The 19,764-nt window shown below is 30.2% G+C and overlaps 1 protein-coding gene across 2 annotated transcripts in view; it reads left to right on the plus strand.

The window, feature by feature from the left end:
• LOC145288088 (neuroligin-2-like) overlaps nt 1–19,764 on the plus strand; it is a 298,059-nt gene that overhangs the window by 98,966 nt on the left and 179,329 nt on the right. The window contains exon 3 of one of the 2 annotated variants that reach the window (XM_080136144.1): nt 8,853–8,894. The exons of the other annotated variant lie outside the window; for it this stretch is intronic. Coding sequence (XP_079992270.1) covers nt 8,853–8,894 — 42 coding nt within the window. The remainder of the gene's footprint in view (nt 1–8,852; nt 8,895–19,764) is intronic. 2 annotated transcript variants of the gene reach the window in all.

Below are 19,764 nucleotides of genomic sequence, written 5' to 3' on the forward strand. Positions count from 1 at the left end.
AACTACGCCTTTTTGTATTAGTGCTCATCAAATCTATCAGTCTGGGATAGATAGATCTTCTCCCACTCGTCAATTTTGGAGAAAAAATACTTCACAAATACGATAGTGTCGGAAATCTATTCCTTGCAAAAGGCGTCCGTTTTCAATAAATTGTTATACTAAAAGACTACGGTTTAAGAGGAAAGACTTTTAGATTTTTTTGTTAAATACGGCAGTTTGAAAAAGAAGACCACCTGACAACCGATATTTCCGATTAAAAATCGTGCGCCGTTCAGTTTTGCAGAAAAAAAGTTGCACTCAAACGAAACAGGTTTAGAGGAAATATATTACATATGGTAATTATGGAATAGTATTCGTAAACAAAAACAGTAGTTTAAGATGACAATTCGTACTGTAATACGCAAGTTGTACACGAAAAATCTCATTTAATACTAACGTTTTATTGGAAAAGTCTTTAATAAATACAGCAGTTTCGGTGGAAAGTTCTTTCTGCGATACGACTGTTTTTGAAAGAAAATATCCCATTAATATACGACAGTGTTGAGAAAACTATGATTAAAACAAAATATGAGAAAAAGATCAACTTAAATGAGAGAATTTTGAATGAAAAGTCCTACAAAATGACGGCAGTTGAAGAGGAGAGGATATGCCTGAATTTGCCAGCGTATGTAAGACAGCCTTACCTTAATACGTCAGTTCTTAAAAGTCGGAATCACATCATAGTAATAGTAATCAAATCAATAACTATATAATTAATAATTAGATAAAAAAAAAGACCTGTGATAGCGTATGGAATCATAATAATCAACTTCACTAGATCACCTGTTACGGTATTGGTAGAAATGTCTTCTTAATTAATAAATCAGTTTTCTCTGATAGTTTCATAAGAGCAATAAACCAGAAGCTCATAGTATTAATGCTAGCGTCCTTCAAAGGGCTATCCTTTGCCCAAATTTCTCCTTGATCTGCATCATTGATCTCCGAAATGGCATCCTAAAATCATTCGTAAGCAACAACAATACATTCTATGGCAACACATCAAATGCAGTAAATGGCCAAGTTCTATATGATTCCTGCTTTGCTGATTTTGAGCACGTGATACATTGAGGAAAGACGTGATTGGTTACTTTTAATGCATCATACACCAAACATAATCAAAATCTTTATCGCCATCTGGCATCAATTGAAATTGATGGTTCCTGTCTGGGGAAGTTTCCAGGTTTTTACCAGCTTATAAGAACTGACCTTTACTCCTTATCATAAATTGACCACTTTTGTTGCCAAAAAAGTGTAGACTCCATGAACCACTCTCTTAGATATCTAACTGATCATGCAATTTCATCTCTATATAAAACCCAGGTACGTCCAATGATGGAACCATATTACCACATCTTGACCGGAGCTGCATATAAAGATCTAATCATGCTTTGACAGAGTTTTAAACAAACCTCGTTTCCTAGAGGAAGATACTAAACCTCTCTCCAACAGATGGGACGTTTCGAGCTTGTCTCATCTTTATCGTTATTTTCATGTCAGGTGGGCGTCTGAGCGTCAGTTTATTTTCCCTTTCGCCAAACTTTCACACTGGTCTAGCTGGAGCCAGTCTCAATAATTTCCGCCTACTCTACATCTGTACCTAAACCTAAACATAAATTCCATGAACAACGTTTCTTTCTAAGAACATAACACCTGTGAAACACTCTTCTTTTAGCCTGTTTTCAATCGTACTACAATGTGGTAGTATTCAAGTCCAACGTAAACAAATTGTTGATAAATCGCCCACGCAATACAATTCACGAATTTTCATAACAAACGACTAGTACTATATTATCCAATTGACTGATGTACACTAAATAACGTGTACCCTCAAGTTGCACACTGGCCTTGATAAGTGGTGGCTTCTATATGAAAGAAATACACTAATGATACATAGTAAAGTAGTTATATACATTTTCGAAACAAATATTATCAACATGTATGCATAATAGTGTCAAGATTCTGATATCAAATATTGTCATGATGACTAGAAGAAGGTCGCAATAAAATGAATTATTAGGGCTTCTCATGATATATATATTGTTTAGAAATCTGTGGAAAATAATGTAAATGTAATGTAGTTTACGTAAAATTATCCACTTGAATGATAAAATATAAGTATTATATAAGTCAAATGAAATCGACTAAATAATATTCATATTATTATTAATATTATTATTATTATTATTATTATTATTATTATTGTTGTTGTTGTTGTTGTGGTTAAATGAAAGTTCCTCTCTGAATTCTTGAGCAGGGAGACATTAGTACTAAATTAACTATGTATTCGAATCTAGTTGATAAATAGATGACAATTTTAAACGAAGAGACTATATAAAAGTATGAAGACAAATAATATGTTTAGCTTATTTATATATTGATATCTTATTTTATTATTAAACCGTTCAAGTTACAATAAGTGTCTTGTCAGTAACTTATATAATGGGCGCATATTTTACTGATTTGTTATGTTCACAAAATGTTCCATTTTATATTTACATTAAGTTCGTATATATACCTATCTAGCTACCTATATAATATATATATATATACATATATATGAAAATATACATGAATATATATATATGTGTGTATATATATACATATGCATACATACATATTTATATATATCCATGTATATCTTTATATATATATATATATGTATATATATATATATATGTGTGTATATATATTATATACATATTTTTGGATATTTATGTATATGTATTTATGTGTATGTTTATATATATAAATATATTTATGTATACGTGTATATATGTATATATATACATGCATTTGTGTATGTATATATATATATACATATTTACGTCTATGTATATATGCATATACAGTGATGATCATATTTATTGGCACGGTAAAATAACAGTTAAATTTTGTCTAATAAATTCTAAAAAAGGGATTAAATTAAAGAAAATAACAAAGTATATTATGTATTTTTAACTGGCCTTTCCGATGCAGCAATCGGATTTTAGAAAAAATAAATAACAAAGAAACAACAAACATAATTGCAAAAAGCCCTTGTTCAAAATTATTGGCACGGCTTGGTTTTTCTTCTAGTATCAGTATAATATCAATCAATTTCCGGTTTACGTGCTTTCTGAACTTTTTTATAGCCATATTATACTTGATTAACGCTAATTCAGTGAATAATTTTTTTCAGATAATTTTTAGATAGCGATTTATTTAAACTATTATAAGTGACTTAATTATAATTTTCAATCGCCATGGTTAAAACTAAGGAACACAGCGAAGACGTCAGGAAGCTTGTTGTAGCATGCCATACCAATGGGGAGGGCTATGATAAGATTTCAAAGAAGCTAAACCTTCCCAAATCCACTATTAGAGCCATAATAAACGAGTTCAAATCGCAAGGCCACGTTATGAGTTTAGAGGGTAGAGGGAGAAAAAGGATTCTTTCCCCAAGAGATGAACGGAAAATTGTTCGACAAGTAAAACAAAACCCAAGGATCTCTGTTGGGGAGATTGTTGATGAACAGAGCACCTCTGGAGTGAATGTATCTCGACATACAGTTGGTAGAGTTTTGAAGAGAGCTGGTTTAAAAGCATGTCGTCCGAGAAAGACTCCCTTATTGAAGCCTATGCACCTGAAAGCAAGGCTAGCCTTTGCAAAACGTCATATTGATAAAGATGTTGCATTCTGGAAACGTGTTCTATGGACTGACGAAACGAAAATAGAGTTATTTGGCCATAATAAAGTGTCTTATATTTACAGAAAATCTGGCGAAGCTTTCCTGCCTAAGAACACCATACCCACAGTGAAGCACGGTGGAGGCAGTTTGATGTTTTGGGGATCCTTTGCTTCCTCTGGACCAGGGCGACTTGTTAAGGTCACAGGTAGCATAAAAAAGGAAGATTATGTTAAAATATTGGATGAAAACCTGAAAGACTCTGCTAAAGAGCTCTCACTTGGTCGTCGTTGGTGGTTCATGCAAGATAATGACCCAAAGCATTCGGCTAAATTGACTAAAAATGGCTTGAGGACAATCATATTAATGTTTGGAGTGGCCATCACAAAGCCCAGACCTTAATCCAATTGAAAATTCATGGAGAACATTAAAATTGAGGGTAATGCAAAGGAACCTAAGAATCTTATTCAATTGGAGGATTATTGTCAGGAAGAGTGGGCTAAAATTACTACTGAAGAGTGCAACAACTTGGTTGTAAACTATGAAAAGCGACTGAGGAAGGTAATCAAGGCCAAAGGCTATACAATTGATTATTAAATAAATCGTGTCAATAATTTTGAACAAGGGTTTTTTTGCAATTATGTTTGTTGTTCCTTTGTTATTTATTTTTTCTAAAATCCGATTGCTGCATCGGAAAGGCCAGTTAAAAATACATAATACACTTTGTTATTTTCTTTAATTTAATCCCTTTTTTAGAATTTATTAGACAAAATGTAACTTTTATTTTACCGTGCCAATAAATATGATCATCACTGTATATGCGTATGCATGTATATATATATATATATATATATATATATATATATATATATGTATATTTGCCTGTAAATATATATATATATACACATATATATACATGGATATTTGTATGTTTTTTTTATAATGTGCGATAGATCAATCGGTTTTATGGTAGTGTATAAAGAAAAGTCATTGTTTCTTTTGTAAATTTTCGAATGATTTAAATGTAGCTCCTAATTGCTATAACTAAAACCGTTACTGTCATAAAATTTCTAACTTTCAATTTCTTGCCAAAATGTTATGATATATTCATCACGATTTCATATTCATTAACACACTTTTTTTTTGTACAAACGGCAATATTAAAACTCGTTATTTTTTTTACTATTTCAGTAGAAATTAGCTCATTTTGTAACGTTTTTTTTTACTTAAAATATCAAATCACATTCACATGGCTGGTTATTTAGAAATGTGTATTAATAGATGGTTTAATATGAAATAAAAACTCCGAAAAGGCATTAATCAGTAATCTTCTGGTACATTGTGTTCATATATTTTTTAAGAATATTTTTCAAAGTTTGGTTTTCATTACTACTAGTGAAGTTAGTCTATATTTTGTTTTTTGATATTCTTGATCGCTTTTGCTTGATGATTAAATTTAAAATCGGTGAGAAGGGTTTTTATTTCGGTTTCCCTCTTGAATATATTTTAGTTTTAATCGTTTGTTTTTTCTGTTACATATCTATACTTATATATGTATGAATGTGTACACGTATACATATATTAAGTATGAGTTTTATTGGCTGTATATATAATTATTAAATTTGTACTTCTTCAAAGCAATCAATACTTTTGAATGTATTTTTTTAATGTTTTACTTGAAACTTGGTAATTTTCATTCAATTTAGCCATTCCATACGTTCAAACTTTCGTTATTTTTCATAGAAAAACCTTTTTTTCCAAAATTGTCAAACGAACTCTATCGAAAATTTGATTAATTCCTTCATAATGGATTTTCTATATGGTCTTAAGCGGCTTAATTACAAGGGAAATAACCTTTCTTTTTTTTACATTTCAATAATTGAATCGTTGCTTAATAACTTGATATCCATGCGGCTTATGTAAATTAGTAAGCAAGTTTTCTGATTCTCATTTATATGACTGGATTTTATTATTTATGATTATTTTCATAACGTTTATAATTATTTGGTAGTTTCATCAATATGTAAAGTATGTTGTAATACTAAGATAAGGTTATAAATGATTTTATCATATAATAACAATATTAATATATATATATATATATATATATATATATATATATATATGCATATGTATATACACGCATATGTATATACATACATATGTATATATTAATATGTATATAAATCACTTATTTCTATTTGTAATATAAACAATTAATTCTTTCGATTCATATTACAAAATATACATTTCTGCCATCTTTTTTTTAAGGAATGAATACACATGTCGTCATTTTCCAAGATAAACGAGTATTTGTGGTGTTATGTTTATAACTATCTGATCGGATTTGATATTTAAAACAATCGGTATATATTCAATGTAAACATTTTAATTTTATCCTATATGTCTAGGGTATATTATGAAACATTTACGACACAATAATAATCATATTTGTGAAAGTGTCTTTGCTCGTGAACATATTGAATTTAATCTAATCAAATTTATTTAATGTACTAATCAATGTCAAAAATGTCAAAAAATAGCTGGAAATATATAATTAATTATCTTACCCAATTGAACTTATGTATACGACGTAATATATACTTAAACACACACACACACACACATATATATATATGTATATATATGCGTGTGTATGTATTTATATGCACACACACACACCAGCTAACATATATGTTTATGTGCAAGTGAGCGTGTGTATGTGTGTATGTTTTTATCTATGGTTAGAAATGTGTGTTCCTATTTATAATAAAATTCTCGTTGGTTTATTTTTAATAAAACATACATACGCTAATTTACATGGGAAAAACTATTGCAAATAGTATACAATCTGAGTCGGCTGTACTATTAATATTGCATTACATAGAAACTAATATACACACACACACAGACTAACACAGATGCATACAGGTATACGCATATAAATATATATATATGTGTGTGTGTGTGTGTGTGTGAATATATATGTATATATGATTATATTTACGTCCGTATGTGTGTGTTATGCGACTTCGATGGATATACTTTAATACGTATTGAGAATGGTCTGAAAGCAGTGAAAATTTTTTTGAATATTGTATAAACGTTAAACTGATATTGTGGCCTATCTTGTATTTAGTATTGAAATTATAATAAATTATAATATAAGTATATATATATATATATACATATATATACATATAAGTATATATATAAGTGTATATACATATATATACATACATATATATACATATATATATATTGTTTTATCACCATATGAAATACCATTTATAATTTGAATGCATTCTTCTTTAATATATACGCATCTATAAACTCTAAGTCTATGCTTAACGTTTGAAGTATTATCTATAAATACCCATGGCCCGTACAAACATATTCGATATATCAATCACGCGCTCAAATTTTGATTTCGAAGCACGATTTCTCTCTCTCTCTTTCCCTGTATTTCCCTCTCTCTGTCTCTATCTTTCCTTATTCCTGAGGCAAGATATCACCTCGGGTATGACTCCTCACTCCTTAATGGAAAAATAAATTGTTTTCTCTTTCTAACTCAAAACTTCTCCAAAAACTTGTGTATTATTTCAGTTTTACGACTGGTTGTCAAGAAAATATATATTTTCTAAAGCTACATATATATACGTCTGTATATGTATATAAACTCTAATGTCCTTGCTATTTACCACAGGAGAAGAACAAATCAAGAGAACAATACAACCAATTTTGAATTTCCAAACAGCCATTTGATATATGCCAGAAAAGAAAAATCAATTAGCAGTGTTTGTATTTTAAATATCTCTTAAATGTGCTTTGTGGACTTTTCTTAAACCAATATTTTATAATTTATTCCTTTAAATAATTTCGTTTAAAAAGAGCATATGTTAAATTAATTCATTTTATAAAAAGTTTCGTGCAATGAAAGATACACTTTTACGTTTCAAAGTAAGAAAATAGTAAAATATATAATAAAAAAAGTTATAACGCAAAATATCTTTAACTGAAAAAACCTAACAAATTAACAGCATTCCTTCAACACTGGTTTACCTTAAATATTTGATTTTTTTTTTTAATTTGTTAGTCGTTTTTAACCTGGTCGATGCAATCTTATGTATCGTGTCTTATCGTAATATCCATTTTCTAATACCTGCCGAGTTTTATGATTATTTATATATTTATCTCTATTGATAAGCCATGTACCGGTCTGATAATATAATATTATGCATTTACTATATTAAAGGCAACGGATCTGCTTGTTTTAAAATTATTCTATTAAGTAACCGATGAGATCTATATGCATTTAATGACGTACAATGTGAATTTTCTTGTAGGTAAATTATTGTTGAAGGAAACACTGTCTAATTTACGATGTTAACGAGTATTCACCTTGCTTTTAATAAAAAAAAATAATTGTATATATTTTCATGATCTGGCCTGTAACCAAAATATTTAAAGTATCCCAAAACTTTACTGCAAGCCTTTATTTAGTGTTTTTATCAATTAAAATGTTAATGCTCATTCAATGGCGGTCATTATTAGGATCTCCAATCAAGCAATTTTTAAAATCTACTGAAATCTATTAAAATATTTTAAAATAATATTTAGTCTAATCCTTCTACTTTTATACAAAAAACTGTAATTTATCCTGAGAAAAATTTGGAGAAATACTAAAATAAAACGAATAATCTGTTTATACTTAACAATGTAATGTACACATGTTACTATATAAAATTTGACATAAATAATTATAGATACTCCAGAATTGTATTATTTAAATAAACAGAGCATATTTGCACATAAAAATTAATTTAATATGATAAACATTTAAAATAAAATAAATCAATTAACATATGTCAGTTTAAGATTGCAATATTATCACAATGTGATACTAACCTTATTTCAAAAACAAATACAATAATAATGAGATACAAAAGAGATATGCTTTATTAAAACAAATTACTATGAAAAAAGCACTACAGTACACGTAAAGTTATCCACTGAAAACACTAATATCTACAAGCAGCTTGCTATGAAATTGTCACGTGACAGGAAGTAGATGTCAATTGCCCGTGCTTGATGCTATGTAGAAAGAATAGCTCGAAGATGGCAGTTGTTTTTTTTTCTTTCTTTCAGTCGTCAGTACCCAATCCCGTAGAGAAAATACTGAGCTTGAAGGTAAAACATTATTTTATGCTATAGCTTCTATAGAAACTTTGGTTATTGTTGTCAAATTTCCTTATTATTACCAGCATATTAATTAACGCTATCATAAAATTCATAAAGCTCATCATTAACATCATAATCATTATCAGCTCATCATAAACACAATCATCATCATCGTACTCATCATCATCATAGTCATCATCGGCAATAAAAAAACATCATTACAATCAGCATCGTCTACATCAAGGATGTGAATATACATTAAACTATTAATAGGAATTATAAAATAACAAAAAAACATCAGCACAATGTATTTTTTTTTAATTGCAGACTATATATATATATATATATATATATATATATATATATATATGTGTGTATATGTATATGAATATATACCTTTACGTATATTTAAGATATATATGGTATATTTATATTCATTAATATATACATATATATGGTATATCTATATACATTTAAATATATATAGTATATTAATATTTCTAATTATATCCGTGTATATTCTATATTTAGATTAATTTTTATATGAATATATACAACTAGAAACATTATATAAATGTAATAGATATATCAATAACTTAAGAAATTATAAACACAACATAGTTTGTTGTTACAGTATCATTATTTTCATTAATATCATTATACTTATTTTATAAAGCGGCTTTGAGTAATTTGAGTAATGAATAATTGTAAGGGTTACTTACTGCAAATTACCTCGTAAGGTGTTTACTCCCTAGTGAAAAAATACCGTAGGAATAGAGAAGAAAATTGCAGTAACTATTTTTTAAGTATTTGCATATTCATATAAAACTCATTCACTTCATGTATTATATTTTAACGCTTTTTACATTATACTCACCTCGTATGTTTTTGTTACTGTATAAGAAGAAGTATATTTAACCATATATATATATATATATATATATATATATATATATATATATATATATATACATATATATATACATATATACATATATAACCATATACATATATATACATCTATATGCATATGTACACACATATATGCATATATATATGCGCATATATACATATATATATATGTACACATATATACATATATATATATATATGTATAAACAGACTATATATATATATATATATATATGTATAAACAGACATATGTATTTATAAATATCCGTGCATATGTTTGTGTGTGTGTGTAATCACGATGAAGGACACACGTACCACACCAATATATATATATTTATATATATACATATATATATATACATACATATGTATATATATATATATATATATGTATATATACATATATATGTATATATACATATATATATGTATATATATATATATATATCTATATATACATATATATATGTATATATATATATATGAAGTCCAAAATGCATGCATAATTATGCTGTTTTAGAAATAAAATGTAACAAACTGTATATTAAGTAAACTCGTATATATATTTATATATATATATGCATATGTATATATACATATATATTATGTATGTATATATATACGCATATATTATATATATGTATATATATGTATATGTATATATATATGCATATGTATATATATACATATATATTATGCATGTATATATATATGTATATGTATATATATGCATATGTATATATATACATATATATTATGCATGTATATATATACGTATATATATTATATATATGTATATATATGTATATATATATACATATATATTATGCATGTATATATACGTATATATATATATATATATATATATATATATATATATATATACATTATGTGTAGGCGTATTTTCCGCTTCTTTGCATATAGTAAGGAAAGGCAGATGTAATTTCTTTCCAACCGGATTCATTAAAATAAAAAATAAAATGCAATATGATTTTCAAACATAGATCACAATTATGTTGTGCATTGTTTAACACTTACCTTTTTATTTGTAATTACGTATCCATCTCTTTTAAGTACACCATGCTTAAAAACAAATATAAGAAACCGGATTGAACGACAATAAATTTTAATAATATGTAATATAATTTCTGCTTATGCCAATGAAAACATACCGGTCTATTTTTTCTAAGGAATTCAGCAGCTATTCTACTATCAAATGTTAATAGTTTCTCCACGTGTTCAATTTTAATAAACATAAAACTAAACAACTTTCATGTTCCAATATTTTTTACGTACTTCTGTCTATGATCGATTTTATAAATTTTGTTTGGATTCTACACTGAGCGCAAACATTTTTTTTTCTTTTTCCAATGTTTTTCTATATTTGGCAGCATAAACACATATTTTAAATGAGCGAATGAGACTACCGTATAATACATATTTTATACATTCAAATAAAAAAAGTATTTATGATAAAGATAATTTTAGTTATAGAATAGATAGATATGTATCCTTTACAATAATACATATACTTTTTTGAATAGTGCTTTACTGTCATTGTAGCTCGTGAGTAACGTCAGTATAATCTGCTTTTTAGCTTCTGCTAAATAGTACAGCAACCCTACGCTTAGAAATATCCTTGTAAAAATATTTGTATAATGCGTGCTAATAATTTTAAATAGATGTACACATCAGAACCAAAAGAAAACAAAAACAAATGATGTCTGAAAAAACCAATACAAGTTTATGATATATTAGCATCAAGAATCAAACAAGAAAGACTAAACAGAATTTTTATAATTGTCAGGGCTTAGATAGAAAAATCATAGGCCACATATAACAGCCGTGTATAAAACTTGAGGTGTTAACATACATCTTATTAAGGATATATAACACAAACTCAGTTAGCGATCCTTCATTTAAGTCGTCTCATACGTTATGCAATTATATGTTCCTAAGCACAGCATATAAAGTAATCGTAGATGCAATTGACTAAAATCGGGGAAAAATATAAGCTGTGTAAGAATTGTAAACTACAGTTCTGATGATGATTGATTATCGGAGAACAGGTATTTTGCAATTCGTATATAACAAGATAAGTTTGAAGCGATATCAACATTGCTTAGCCTACAGATTTCCATCATGACAATATTTCGGCAAAATTTAATGTCTATCTGCTGGACTTTGATTCCTTGTATATTCGACATGACAAATTTTTAATTGCATTTCGGGAAATCTCACTGTAAGGTAGATTTATGTAGAGATAATTAATTCAACGTGTGATGATCCCATCTTTCATGTTATTCAAGTTGATCGAAAATTTAATACGTGTATAAATTACGTAAGCGATCGATAATGATAATTTCATCTGCTAGTACAATTATATAAGATTATTAGTCTATAACTATATGAATATATATATATATATATATATGTATACATGCATGTAGATATATATATGCACATCCATCAATTTTTATATGCATGTATTTATACATTTCCGATGCATATGGATATTTGCATGTAGATGTGACTATATATATATATATATATACGCACTCATATATATATATATATATGCATATATACACATATATATACATATATATGTATATATACATATATATATGTATATACATATATATATACATATATATATGTATATATACATACATATATATATATATATATATATATATATACAAAATGTACCAATCAAATGTATACCACCTTTGGATTATCTGAACTTGCTACATGAATACGTTATGCACTGGCATTTCAGCAGAACGGAGCACTTCTCTATTATACACACGGCGTAAGAGCATATTTTTTATAATCCACTGCGAAATAGATAGTTAGAACGAAGAAACAAGTATCGAGTACTTTAAACGCTTTCCGGATTTGCCACCCCTCACTCTGGATTTTCTTTGTTTCGTTGTAAGGTGTGTTTGAGACATGTGAAACATAAGGTGCTTACAACAAAACTACAGTAAATGGGTTAAAAGAAACGATTGAAACGAACAGAAACGTTTTACCTTAATCAGTGAGATTTGTCAGATGTTCGTGGAGCACAATGGCAAATAATTTGAGCAATTTCGATAATCACTAATTTCTATCATCGTTTGCAGTATTTTGATGTATAAAAATGTGCTTTCTAATAATAAACCTTGGTTTTATGGTCAATTTAAAGAGTGTATACATTTTATTGGGACACCATGCACATAAATGTACATTCAATAGATTATTCTTCATATATATTTCATGTATTTATATGTATATATAGACACACCCACACACACACATATATATGTATACGTTTATGCATATTTTATCCATATATATATATATACATACATATATACATATATATATATATATATATATATAGAGAGAGAGAGAGAGAGAGCAAAACGATTCATTATTTTGAATTACAAATCAGTTACAATAGGAAAACATATAAAATCTAGTAGATTGAACGATAGTTTCAGAAATCATGTTCATTTTATTTAAATTGACAACAGATATTGACAAATATTTGACAAAACAGAGGCCGGCTGTTGAAGACACCCAAATAAACACAAAAAATAATAGCATGCCTGAAGATAAACTTACGCAAATTGAAACAGATTTTCAAATGGAGATAAACAAGGAATATATGCTTTCCACACGATTATAATTCTAGTTTTATTTATGCCATTTTTATAATTTTTCAATAAAATTCTTATTAAAATATGGACTAAGTTATGGCAAATTTGCAATAAATTTTCATAGTTTTGTTCAGTCCCTGAATGCATTTAAATATATACACGAAAGATAGTGATAGTTTACAGGAGTTATTATTAAAAACTTTATAACAAATCAACGCTGAAATCACTAATTTAGATTTACCATATCTAAGATGGAGGATGTATAAATTAGAATTAATTTTAAATATATTTTGCATTTACCGTCTATCGTATTTTAAACAGAAGCTAGGATATTGTGTTACCCTTATTCGCGATGACTGACTCATGACAGAAAAAAATGTATTGGATATTCTAATTCATGAGGAATAAAAGCACATTTTAAGTCGTTCCTGTGCAAAGCTGTTAGGCATTGATAATGAATTTTACATTAAAGTGTATTAGTGCATTTTACCTTAGTAGTACGTATCAAATATTCTTCAGTTGTTATTTCTCATTAATTATTATATCAAATTTATTATCTGCTTTCAATAGGACTTATTACACAAGTGATAATCAGAGATACCCCACTGGCAAGCAGTTTTTTTGTTCTCCTGAATCAGGATCACAAACGTACCCCCAAATTCCCAGTAATTCGATCCCTTTTGCAATTAATCTCTGTTATCGCATTAATCGTTTGCTGCTGACTTCTCGCTGGCACTGACCAATGGACTTCAATGGAAAGTGGCTTTGACTTAACTATACTTATGCCACAGTCTTCATTCCTCTTATCTGGTGAGGATATTTTGCAATACTTCCTGAGCCGGTTGGACTATTTATATCGTGAAAGTTGATGCTGAGGATATAATATCGGTTTTGTGATGTGGAGAAAAATTAATTCCTTACAATTTTTTAGTTCCACTGTTCGTAGTTTCATGTAAGGTATGTTTGTAGTGTTGTTGTATTTCTGTTTCAGGCTCTCTATGGCCGATGAGCGTCTGCCGCGTGTGTAAATTAAGCTTCGTATTCACTAATTTTCCTATAATTTCCACAGTTTTTATTGTTGTTATTATTATTTTTGTTGTTATTATTATTATTATTATTATTATTATTATTATTATTATTATTATGTTATTGAAAATGTTTTAGGGAGTTTGGAGATATCTGGGTCAATAAAGAAAAACGGTTCTGACATAAACAGAACTGTGATTGGAGGTTTGAAATTAGATGTTGAAGATTTCAAGGAGATTCGTTATCACTGCTTTTTTTATAATACAGATGATGCCACTGAGCATCATCTTTTTGTTTGCCTCCACCATCTACATTTATGGATTATTTGCAGATATTTGGTAGAAATGGGAATGAGATTAGGAAACTGGAAAATATCATCAGGACATACTCGAGAGGTATCCGGATAGGAGTTTGTATTATTAAGACTGCGGGGTTGGTAATAGCAAGTAGAGTAAAATTCATTCGAATAGAATGGTGTGCCCAAAGACAGCATGTATGAAAGTAGATGAAGCAGTATATAAGTATTTAGGAGTGATAGAGGGCGTAGGTATTATGAACAAATAGATGAAAGAGAGAGAGTCAGGAAGGAGTACCTTAGAAAGTTGAAGCAAATTGCTAATTGAACATTATGCGATGGAAATGTGAACCAAGCGCTGAATTCATGGTCGTCACTGTTTCGAAATTCAGTGATTTTTTTAGAATGGTGTGACAATTAGTTGAATGTCATGCCATGTATATCAAAGCAAAACAAGTATTAGCCATTTATTCTACATTAGTGTTGTATATTGCGTAAGAGCTAAAAATACGTCGTTGAAAAAACATGTGGTTAGAAGATAGAAGTGGATGGTTAAGCTTATTGCCAATCAAGTGAAAGCATGTGAAACTCAGTCTGAGTATGTGAACCGTATTGGCAGAGGAAGGGCAGCGGAATTGGCTGGGAAGAAAATTCACGGAAAGTTCTTCAGGAATGGAAGAGATTTGGTTGATAATTTTTCATGCCAATCGTTTTAAACTGGGTATTTTGCTAAGATCGTGCAGCACTAGGAACCCGACTGATTAAAACGTTTTTCTACGAGCGGATGTTGCCACAGAATGCCGGATGGAATAAACTTTTCAAAAACATTTGCGAACTTACCAGCAACGTGTAGCGAATTGGCTTAGAGGTAGTACCTCAAAATGATAGGGTCACATGGGGAGCCGGATATACCAGGGAATTCATCAGATAATAGCGGCTTGTAAGAAGTTTGGGATTTGTAAGAAGGTTGGTGAAATGTTGTTCGGGAAGCGGCTTGATTAGATGAGAAAAGTTGAGGAAGGCAATATAGAGAAAAGACGGGCATGTCAATACGACAAGGCAATTGGAACATAACCCTAGAGATTTTGACGTCATTGGCAAAGTTTTTAAAATGTAGTGAATATAATGTTAAAGAGAAGAAGAACGAGAAATGAAGAAATTATATTCCATTTAACTTGGACAGAAGGCGTATACACGGAGTTAAAACAAACAATCCTGGCCGTAGTTTTTACGCTTGTTGTAATATCAAATAATCTGTAAGGACATTGGAGAAAAAAAATCTACGAATCCTCGACGTTTTGTGAGGCATTCCGATCTCTTCTATTTTAGGTACCGCTAATATCCTAAGGAAAATACTGGATCTTTAAAGTTCATGTTCTGGAGGCCCGATTGAGTGAAAGCCCTCTGAGAATGAATCCCATCTCTTTTCAGGGAGACACTGATAAACGAAATCAGAATTATTATTATTATTATTATTAGTAGTAGTAGTAGTAGTAGTAGTATCAACAGTTATTAAGATGTTTCAGACAAGTATATTTTACAGTTCACTTACTGAAAAACAACTGATTAACATTTGTCTCGGGGTTATTATTTATTGAGACATTTATGCTATTTGTCTGGTTATATTACAATTTGAACTCACTCGCCATTATTTCTACCAGCTTATTCTCGTTGATAAAGACCAATGAATTTAGTTTGCAATACATTTGAGTGACTCCTTATTCATTTCTGAATACTCTCTTAGCTTTTCCACACGATTACTGCCTGTCACTTTCCTATCTTTATCACATTTCCCCATACATTTCTTGTAATAAATCAAATCTGTATCAGTGATACTATTTAGGCAAAAATATATATAGTGCCTTTACTGGACAACATCAATTTCTGCATTATTCATACTATTTGTGAAAACATTTATATCTGATCTACCTCTACATTTCATGTTTAATAATAGTGTGCCCTCTATAGTATCAGACCTAACCGAATGGTTAATTGGAGTTATAGACCGATTTAAACCATCCAACAAAAATCAACCAAAACCTAACAGCCAGCCTGTGTTCTCCCCAGAATGTGCTGCTGCCATCGCGAACAGAAATTACTTTTTTTTTCAATAGCTACCAACGTAATAGTTGCACTGAAACTAAAGTTGCTTTCAGGAGTGTCCGTAACAACTGTTAAGAGTAATAAAAAATTCAAGAGAGCTATATGCTCAGTCAGTAAAATTAAAAGTAGATGAGCAGCGGCTTGGTTCTCACCAGTTTTGGGCAAATAGCAAAAAGCATTCTGAACAGAACGCGTGCGTTCTATCCCAACCACTATCAATGGACCTGAGGTCCTCTTGTCAGCATCAAACAAAACCAAACTATTGTCAAAGAACTTTGCAGCTAATTCTAGCCTATGGGATCAGGGCCATCAACTCCCCATATGTCATCCTGTAATAGACAACATACAAATATAAGTGAGCTAATCAAGAAGTTTGAATCCAGTAAAGCAACTGGCCCTGACGATTATAGTGTTGAAAACTTGCCCCCATACTTACAAAACAGTTTAAGCGTTGCCCTAAGGGGAATTGCTTCCTATCACCCTGGAAATCCGCATTATTATGCCCTTTATTTAAGAAGTCAGGTGATAGGTAATCTCCCTCTCACTACAGACCAATAAGTATCCTGTGTATCATGAGTAAGTTGCTGGAATCCATATTAAATAAAGAAGTAATCAACCACCTCAACAGATGACACTCAGAGTGACATGCAATATGGGATCCGTTCTCCAAGATCTACAGCAGATGTGCTAACGGTTATATCCAACAAGATAAGGAAATCTCTCGGAAAACATACTTCCTTTCTAAGCCAATTGCTCTTGACGTATCAAAAGCCTTCGTTAAGGCATGGCATAAAGGCCTTCTTAACAGGATTTCCAACTACGGTATCGCTGGAAATGTTTTCGTTATTATTAAATCATCTGATAAGACCATAAGAGTAGTTGTTGATGGCAAAAAATCAAAAGCCCACAGTATTAATGCTGGATCCCCTCAGGGGTCCAAATCTTTTCCTGGTCAACATCAATGATCTCACAAAACACATACTTAAACCATTCGTTGACATGTACGTTGATGTCATTACCGTCTATGGCAACACATCAAAGACCGTAAATGAAAAAATTGACTCTGATTCTCTCTCCTCTGATCTTGAGCGTGTGGCACAGTGGGTGAAGAGGTGGCTGGTTACTTTTAATGCATCCAAAACCAAGCTTCTATCTCTACATCATCAACGCTCTGATGCCTATCTGGCATCAATTGAAATTGATGGGTCTCGTCTTTGGGAGGTTCCATGTTTGGCAAGCTTCTTTGGGTGAACTTTCCTCCTGATCTGAAATGCAACACGTACATCAAGTATCATGCCAATTCGCTGGAAAAAATATGGGATCCTTCTACCGCACTAGTAGGTATCTCAATGCTGATGCAATTCTCTATCTATATAAAAGCCAAGTACGTCTAAGGATGGAATACTACTGCCACATCTCGGCAGGAACTGCTGAAAACAGCTTATTCTGCCTTGACAGAGTAGTAAATAGGTTCCGTAGCTTAGTAGGCGTGCCCTTTTCTCTTCACTTTAACCTCTCTCCTACAGAAGAGACGTTGCGAGGCTGCGTTTGTTTTATCGTTATTTCCATGGGAAGTTCTCATTGAGTTCCAATCTCTCACCCCTCGCCAATCTTTCATGAAAAACACCCGTCTATATGAACCCACTGTAAAAAATACCCCCACTCTTTATCTGTGGCTAAATCAAAACGTAGAGTTCATGAACAAAGCTTCTTATTTATAAGTGCACGCTTGTGGAACTCTCATCCATTTGCTTGTTTTCCACCTGACATCAACTTGGATGTCTTCAAGTACAACATAAACTAATTCATGATAAACCGCTTGTGGAACTCTCATCCATTTTATCAAATAATTCTATCAAGGACGGAAACGGAACCACTTTCCTGTCACAAAAAGTGACAAAAAATTGAAAACGGATCATTAGTTTGTAAAGTGATTTTAAAATGTCCCGTAATTTAGTGTAACATATGCCACAGGATTACCCCGTGCGTAAAGTAGCCAAAGAAAAGATTGCATAAAAACTAAGACATTTCAACCTTTCCTTATGATTCATCCTCGAACCCGGAGTTTGAAGAAAAATTACGGCTGATATTAAACGAGTTCATGTCGGTCAGATATGCCTTAAAAATGTTTCGATAACCCCTTAGCCTAACCCCCAGCTGGGAAGATGTCATTATCATTAGTAGGTTTATCGAAACATTTTTAAGGCATATCTGACCGACATGAACTCGTTTAATATCAGCCGTAATTTTTCTTCAAACTCCGGGTTCGAGGATGAATCATAAGGAAAGGTTGAAATGTCTTAGTTTTTATGCAATCTTTTCTTTGGCTACTTTACGCACGGGGTAATCCTGTGGCATATGTTACACTAAATTACGGGACATTTTAAAATCACTTTACAAACTAATGATCCGTTTTCAATTTTTTGTCACTTTTTTTGACAGGAAAGTGGTTCCGTTTCCGTCCTTGATAGAATTATTCATCTTAACAACGGGTACAACAGGTTTAATATTGGGACAAATGCTATGCATTATATTCGTCCTGTGCTAATTCTGGTAATCGAAAACAATAACAATTCTTATTTACAATGAATGCGAATGTAAGATATATATCGTAATCTGTTTGGTATGCTTTGAAATACCCCTGTTTTGGTGCATAACCTATTTATAATAATTTAAAGAAATAAGAACATTTAATCTTGCTCGTTCTTTTTGGTAGTATATAGTCAATAAACTTACTATGGTCTACTACATGGACTTAAAAAAAGTAGGTGGATTTTTCTTAACAATCTACCTTAACACCTATCACTACATTCTATTCAAAGTTTCTTATGTTCTATCTTCCTCCAGAAAATAATGTTAATGTTTCAATAGTATTTGAAATAATTTTGTAGTAAAA

This window comes from Euprymna scolopes, chromosome 11 (assembly GCF_053919585.1).
Source record: "Euprymna scolopes isolate OS-2025 chromosome 11, ASM5391958v1, whole genome shotgun sequence".
Classification (NCBI taxonomy): domain Eukaryota; kingdom Metazoa; phylum Mollusca; class Cephalopoda; order Sepiida; family Sepiolidae; genus Euprymna; species Euprymna scolopes.